This window comes from Molothrus ater, chromosome 5 (assembly GCF_012460135.2).
Source record: "Molothrus ater isolate BHLD 08-10-18 breed brown headed cowbird chromosome 5, BPBGC_Mater_1.1, whole genome shotgun sequence".
NCBI lineage: Eukaryota > Metazoa > Chordata > Aves > Passeriformes > Icteridae > Molothrus > Molothrus ater.
In genome coordinates this window covers 58,829,631-58,837,520 of record NC_050482.2, presented here as the reverse complement: position 1 = coordinate 58,837,520, position 7,890 = coordinate 58,829,631, and the positions used below count along the sequence as shown (strand labels likewise).

Genomic DNA, 7,890 nt, shown 5'->3' with positions numbered 1-7,890 from the left:
TTTGGTTTGTAATTTCTCATGGTTAGCACAGCATATCCACCCTTCCATCATCAATGCTACCGGAAAGATGTACTTCACACTCAATACTGTTTTTAAATGCTGGGTTTTCCCAGACCTGGGAAATACCTTAGGTGAGTAACCTTTCCCTGGAGGTGGGCCATGTCAAGGCCTCTTTCTTCAATGAACAGGAAGAATCCAGAAAAATGAAGGCAAGCATCCGAGTAATCTTTGCAGGGAGAGTGTGTGAAGGGAGCCCTCACTCAGCAGCCAAGTTTGATTTAGTTGTTCATTCATGTGGTAAAAAGAAACTTGTGAGAGGGGAGAGAACAAGAATGGATGTGTTTAGCTGCAAAGAGGGTCAAGGAATAAGATTTTGAGGAGGCAAAGAAAGTCGCAGAAGGTGATGATGTCTGTGAAGTGCTGGAGCTATTGGGTGAGAAAGAGGTGCAAATCAATTCAGTTGTTTCTGTAGTATATCTGCAGCCTGCTAGGGCATGTGTTTGCTTGAGGGATGCTGCAGTGCTTGCTGTCACTGTAGTAATAAATGCCAGAAAATTTGCAGTGAAATTCACATTTACTCATATTGTGATGGAATTGATACTTATTTCATCCTTTCCAACTCAGAGGATCCTCTCTGATGACATAACTGGTGTTGAGTCCAAAAGAAACAGTGAAGAGAGCAACTTGCATAGCAGTGGGATGAGCCATAGTACAAAGGGGGAGAGGTTTGGTCCTGTCCTGTGTTTTCCCATCACCAGTGACCAGGGTGAGGTCTGGACTGTGAGTGCCCTTCTTCCCAAGAAAGTACATTATGTTTCTCAGCTATTTCCCCCTTTTACCCTGATGAGTGGCTCATGCAAAGTTGAAAAGTTCAGTGTAGATGGAGCCAGATGCCCTCCATGAGACTGTAGGGCTTGGTAACTGAGGTGAGGTATGTTGGTTAAAACCCCCGTAAAGATTTGAACTGACTTCCTGTGCCACTTCTTGGTGTTCTGAGTGCTGAGGAAAGGGAGCTACAGTGCCCCCCTTCCTCCTACCATGCACTCTGAAATTGCTCTTATGGCCTCAAACTCTTGCACACTCAAAGACCAATTCTGGAAACACAGGTCTGTGAGCCAAGTAACTTGGTGGGCTTGGGCCTGGAGAGGTGTAGATTGCCAAGGAAATTCATGACTCCTGGTGTGCTCTAAATGCCATGACTAGAAAAAAACTAGTAGAAATCCTAAATCAGTGCTTAACTTTTTTGCTTTTCTCTCCCACTCTGTTCTGGAAGGACTGTACTTCACAGGGGACCAGAGAGATAGCATGTTGAATGTAGGTGTGGATTTCTGATCCACAGAGAAGAACCTTTCTGAATGTTGGAGGTTCCTCTTTGAAGTGCCTCAAGCACACATCAATATGGCTAACACCATGTAAAGGCAATCTCCTCATAATCCTGTAGAAAAAAAAGCAGGACTGCAGTCCCACCACAGTGGAAAAGCAGGGATTGACTGCAAGGGATGCTGCCACATAGCTGGTTTGGGCTGTTCTGCACTGTCTGGATCCGTCACTGCTGAACATGTGGGATGGTGGGATCACTTTTGTGGGAAACCTCCCTGTTTCGGACACAGGGCAGGGTGTCACCCTGTAGGTGGAAGCTGAGGTAGTGGCATGAGGAGCAAAATAGTTTTCTGAGGAGATCACAAAGCAAAGTACTGTTGGCTAGCTTTCCCAAGGGTCTGTCCTGGCTTGGCAGAACAACCCTGGTCTGGTTAATTGGGGGAAGAGAAAACTTGGGGTGAGTTTCCTTGCAGCGAGGGCATGGGGCCTCTGGTTTGTGCATCTGTACCTTGTGTCAGCAGAGTCACTCCTGATCTTGATGTGCTGCAATGTCAGCAGGATCCTACCCAATGTCCTCAGCACCCTGCCCTCGCACAGACTTTTGTTATGTGCAGGGGTTCTCTGAGGCATATTCTGGGTCAGCATGAGCTCTCATTTATCTTCAATTGAGTATACGTTTGTCCTGATGCAAAATTTTGTCTTTGCTGCATTGAGTGATCTTGGACTGATCTGAGACCTCCACCCAGGTAGCTTTGCAGTCTACAGAGCAGAAATTGAGCAGCTTCCTGCAGTGGTGCCCCTGGTGTCCATGTGTAAGTGTTTATACACACGTGTTGTCTTTCTTTCCAGCTCCTTCTTTCTGTCCTCTTTTTCCATTTGGTTCTACTTTGCATTTTATTTGCAATGTGTTGTCCTGTTGTGAGTATTGCTCATGCATGTTGAGTTAGGGTTCCCCAAGGAGTCTGTCTGGCATTGGAAAATTAAGTTTTTTTGGCTTTTGCACTCTCAAAGCCCTTTATTATAAGCTGGGGGTTTTGCTCCGGGGTAGTAGGATGTTGGGAAGAGCTGAAATATGGCACTGCTGAGAATCAATTAGTGTAAAAACTGCTCTAGTACCCAACTACGTGCTGATTACTCTGCCCCCAAAGGCAAATGTGTTTGCAGTTTAGGTCACAAGTGAAATAAGCCTGCTGAATCTCATTCTAACATGTCACTCTCTTATGGACTTTCTTTTCCACCCCAGTGCTTACCTCTAGACATGTGAATTTTCTTGTTGAGAGCTGGGAAAAATGTTCTGGAACAGCAGATCCCTTCCTTCCTCTCCCCCCATAAAATAAGGAAATCATCTTGCAAATACGAAACTGATTTATTTCAAAGTGTTTTGGTCTGGCAGATAGCAACAAGGAAACACTGGTTTTACTCAGAGTAGAAAGGTTGTCATCTCATCTTAAATCTTCAAATTTGACTTGCTCTACACAAGGGATGTGAGTTTGTCCTCACTGCTTGCTGTGGAGATTTGACATATGTCTTGCACATCCCAGGCATGTGATTTCTTTTCCTTTAAGAGTCCTTGTAACACTGGCTTTGCTTCCACACTTAATTCACACACCAAATTGATGCATCAACTCTGATTCTAATTCCAAGATGATCTTAATTAGTTAAGGAATGTACCAGCCTCTCTGCTGTTGAATACCTTTGCCCTTCCCAAGAAAGTGGTAATGGTTCAATATTCTGCCAGTCGGGAGGTGAGCAGCTTTTGGGCTTTGTTTGATACCAGAAAAGAATGAAATGAAGTGTCATTAAATGAGGACCCTGCTGCATGCAGCCAAAGGCATTGCCTTTTGTGGTCACCCATCCTCTCTGACTGTTTGCAAAACTCACTATCTGCCCTCAGTTATCATTACACTTTGAGGAGGAGAAGAGATCTCATTTTTGCACCCAGGCCTTACTGGCAGGCAACAGGTGAAAAAATACAGTACTACAGACACTTCCTTCCTTTACCTGTGTCCATTTCTGTCTACCCAAAATTGCATCCTAATTGTGGTTGATGGCTTGATATGGCCATTTTCATTTTCCTCCACACTCTTGTAAGTCTCTTGGCAGCTTTGTGGTACGAAAATGTGATATAAATCCAAGAGGCATTCTTCAGTGTAAGACTGTCAAAATGTACGGTGCCCATCCCACTTTGCCTCTTACTATTTTCCCTATTTCTCTTGCACAACTTTAGGGAAAATTGGATGCATGTCCTTTCTGAAACAGACTCCTATTCTACATGCTTAGTCTTGGGGGAGAGAAAGCTCTGCCTGCCCGTGGGGGAACAAATTCCTGTCCCCATGCAGTGCAGGGTGGGGTGGCTGCACGATAGCTGTGCCAGTGCTTTCCTGTTGCTTCACCTGCTGAACGTGAGCGTGCACATGCTGCATCCACTGCCCTGTGCTCTGCCCTGAGCTTGTGTAACAGCAGGGAATGCCAGGTAAGCCCGGGCTCATATCAACTGCTGTGGCAGCTGCTATGCTGCTAGGGATGTTAGCATATCACCTGGCTTTCTGCTGACCACACCAGCTCTTAGTCTGCTGAAAGTCTGAAGTGCTGCATAGTTTGTTCTCTTTGCTGTAAAGTAACTTGTGCGTAGCTGATGCAAATATCTTTTGGTTTTCAGTTTGCTTTGCAGCTACAAACAATTCAGGTTATTTACCATAAAAGTGAGTAAATTTTCCAGTACATGATTTGATCTATTCTTGTCATGTGTCAGTCCTGTCAGAGCAAGAGGAGCTGAAGGCCTCTCTGTCCACTGCTGGACCCTTCCAGCTGGAGCAGGGCTGTACGTGACCATTCCAAGTGATGTGTTTCACATCAGGCAGTGAGGCCAGTAAGACTCTAGAATGTGCTAGATGGAAGCAAATCATACTTGGAGGTGCAGTTTGGGCTTTTCTCTCTCCTTGTCCAGCTGCTGGTAGAATGGGTTTCCCAAGCTCCCACCTGCAGGCCCATTTATATTCCCCATCTAAACCTTTGTTGGGCAAGTTGGGGAGCAATGGTCTGGAACTGAGCAGAGTTGGGGGGAAAAGTAGGCTATATGTCAGTAGCAGTTTCATAACTGATGGAAACTAGTATGGGAGCATTTGCCCCTGGGAAGAGGCTGAATCTTTTTTCATCAGATACACATGAGGCACTGCAAAGGAGGAGGAGGAGGATTCTATTAAAATTAGAGGGGGGAGGAATTTGATGGCATGACTTGGGCAGGATGAACTCTCACAATCTGTCCTGCGTTATTTAATCAGTATAGGTTGAATATTTATTATATGGTATCCCCTGTTAGAGAGGTTTCACTGTATTGTCTTCCTTACTCACAAAGTGTACAAGGTCACCTGCTTAATTAGAATCTCCAGTGCTGCCTGACCTCAGGGAGGAGGATGCCTGGAAAGAGCAGTGAGCTGTAAAAGGGACTGGTGTGAGCATTTAAGCTAAGCACTAGTTGACATTTGCAGTTGTAGACAACAAGAGCTTTGCCAAACCTGGCCTGAATGTTGGCTGTGATTGGAGAATGGCACCTGGTCAAGTTACAGTGCAAAAATTTGTACAGTGCTACTGTTAAGCAGTTGAGCCTTGTGAGCTCTATTTAGGGCTTGTACTTATGAAGCAACTGCAATAACATGTTGGGTATGGTGGTAACTCCTCCTCTCTGGCACTTGAATTTAGACTTGGATTTTATTCAGTTTTTTGACCAGGACCTCAGCTGTTTGCAAAGGGGCAAAGCAGGACTTGTGACAGTGGTTCTGAACACTCCTGGGTGCAGAGTTCCACCTGACCTTTGGGTTGTCCTTAGATCTCCACCAGGAGACTTCTAATGTATCTGAGGAGAAAGAAGAGACATCTGCCCCACTTTTGTTTTTTATATCTCCCTCTGGTCTAAGTGGGTAATAGAATAAAATGGGAATTGCCCTTGGGTAACTGCCAGGAAGCAGAATTCTTCTTTGTTGGCATAGATTTATGAATGGATTTATAAATGCTACGTGAAGGCCACCCCTGCTGAAGGGGCCTGACTTCTCCAGTGGTGCCCACTGAGTTCATCCAGGGATGCATTTGCGCTTGACCCTGTTGGGAGCCTTCCCTGCTGCTCCTGTGAAGTGGTCATCCCTGTCCCTCTTTGTCTCAGCTCTAAGGAGCACACCATGATCATACAGAAGAGTTTCCGTGAACTGTACGCTCTGGCATTTTCCTGCTCCAGTCACTCCAGGGATAACAAATAGCAATGGTAATGAATAAAAGCAGATGCTATAGACTGAAGCTTATGTATGACACATTTTCCAATGTACGTACATTCTGGTACATGAAGTACTCTCTCTCTATGAGTGTATGGTTTCGTTTCTTCTCTGATACCTCTCCAGTGTACTCCTTCAGTGGCCGAAAATTGGGGTTCTTGGGCTCAGGAGGGAGGCAAAGCAGCCTTCTGCAGGTGTGTGTATGGGCAGGTGCACCTATGGGCTGCAAACAAGTAATCTGAAAAAGAAGTTCATGCTGAAGGAGTCTGTCTTCCTTCCCCAGTGTACATACTTGTGCCTTCATGCTTATAAGAATTTTTAAATGAACAGAAGTTTTCTTGGTTTAATATCAGTAAGTGGAGCATGGAAGAAATTTAAGGGATTTTTAATCTCATGAGATGAGGACCTCCCTAGTTGTAGCTGAGGTTATGTATGCAATGCTAGCTAATGCCACCCTTGAATAACTAATACAATGTAATACAAGTGTCGTACACTGTCTTGTGTTTTACTGAGGTCCTCAGCTGAGGGGGGTGTGTGTGGGAATATGAACCTGCTTGTAATGCTTTAGGGCTTGAACTAGGTTCCATGTGGAGCCAGCTAGGATGTACCTATGGAATAAAGGTCATGTGTGCAGCTGCAGAACACTCTGGTCAGAGTTAAAGGGGTTTCATTGCATGAAGCAGTGCTCATATCTAGTCCATGACAGCAAAAATATGTGCATATGTATCAGATTCGGTTAGTTCACCACTCTTGACTTTCTCTTACTCAAGCTGCAAGAGAAAGTGGTACTGGTTTGGACCACGTGACCCCGCTGTGGCCTCTTCAAACTTTGCCCATTCTGTGATTCTGATTCTGCCTCACACCTACTGAAGTGGAAGGTTTTGTTTCAGATTAAGTGAAGAATATTCCATTAAGTGAAACTGATTTGGCTTGAACTAGTGAGGTTGTTTTTAGGAGAAATCTTCAGTTTTATCAGCAGTCGGTCTTGAATGTTCTGTGTTCAGCATTAAAGCCTGATATGCCAAAACCAGAAATTCAATGAATTAAACAGATTTGGTCACCAATAACAAGAAGAGACTGACAAGACAAAAAGAAATAAATGTCATGTTTTTAATGCTGGTTTGAACAGCCTTACATGAAGACAAAGCACCAAACGTTGAGTGTCTCTCAGCAAAGCCTAACAGCATTGGCTGGCTGTCCAGAGCAACCTCTTTTTCAGTATTCATCATTGAAGGGGTACTCTGGATGGTCACGCCACCTGTGGAAAGGTCAGATTGGACAAGTGAGTTCCTTGGGTGAAGCAAGATGTCAAATCACTGCAATCGACCTGTACCCAGCAAACCTCTTCCTTGCAATATATGGGTGGCCTTCATGGAAGGCTCTCCTACTTATCCACAAGCTGTTCTGCTCTGAATGACTGACCCTGCGGAGTTGGAAGCAAGCCTGTGTATTTAAGGAGAGGACAGTGAAGGACCATTTTTCAGGCCTACAGACTGCATATCTTAAGGGGAGATGAGGGAAATCAACAGGACTCTGGATGTCAACTATTCTCACTATTTAACTCAGGTGAGTAGAAGTGTTTTAGAAAAGGGGGATGGCTTCACCATGTGTGCTGTACTGTGGAAGGGGAAATCTTTGTTCAGATGTCTAGAAAGACACCTAGAAATAAGGGCTATGTGTGAAGAAGAGGTAGAGACACCAGACTGTTCTACTTTGCCTTATGACCTTAGAGCTGGCATGAACAGATCTGGGTCTAGGGTGGTGCTTTCCCCAAGCAGCTGCCATACCTAAACTAGGTCTGGCTGTCCTCTAGCTCAGCCTACACATAGATATTCTGCCAGTATCTACTGTGGCAGAGAATTTACAAATAAGCTTTGGCATGACCCTGTTCAGGGTAGAAAGGGATGGTTGTGGGTGCCCCCTAACAAAGAGATATTTCAGGCTTTGTTTTAGAAACTGCATGCTCAGGGAAGATGCACAATTCAGGATCATTATAAAAGGCAAGAAGAAAATTCCCAGGGTCAACTTCAGGTGAAAAAAATAACACTGTGTTTGCCCATTATTGGCAGACTTGAGAGAGAGGTAGCTGTTTTCTGTTGTGGGTTTTCTTGTTTGTTTGAGAAGCTGATGCTAAATCACAAGCCCTGGCTTGACAACCACTTTCCATTAGCTAAATGAAAAATTTCTGAAGAGCATTCTCAGGTGCACCATGGCAGCTGGCTGCCTTGCCTTACAGCACAGCACAACAAATACTGGCATTTACCCAGCTGTGAATCGTTCCAGTCTGGGAAGGACACATTTCACAATA

At 44.8% G+C, this 7,890-nt stretch overlaps 1 protein-coding gene across 1 annotated transcript in view; it reads right to left on the bottom strand.

Moving 5' to 3' along the window:
* Positions 1–6,678: 6,678 nt before the first annotated feature.
* The window catches only part of AKR1D1 (aldo-keto reductase family 1 member D1), a 34,681-nt gene continuing 33,469 nt past the window's right edge, over positions 6,679–7,890 (bottom strand). The window contains exon 9 of the mRNA XM_036405021.2: positions 6,679–6,840. Within this exon, the coding sequence (XP_036260914.1) occupies positions 6,798–6,840 (43 nt within the window). The 3' untranslated portion in view covers positions 6,679–6,797. The remainder of the gene's footprint in view (positions 6,841–7,890) is intronic.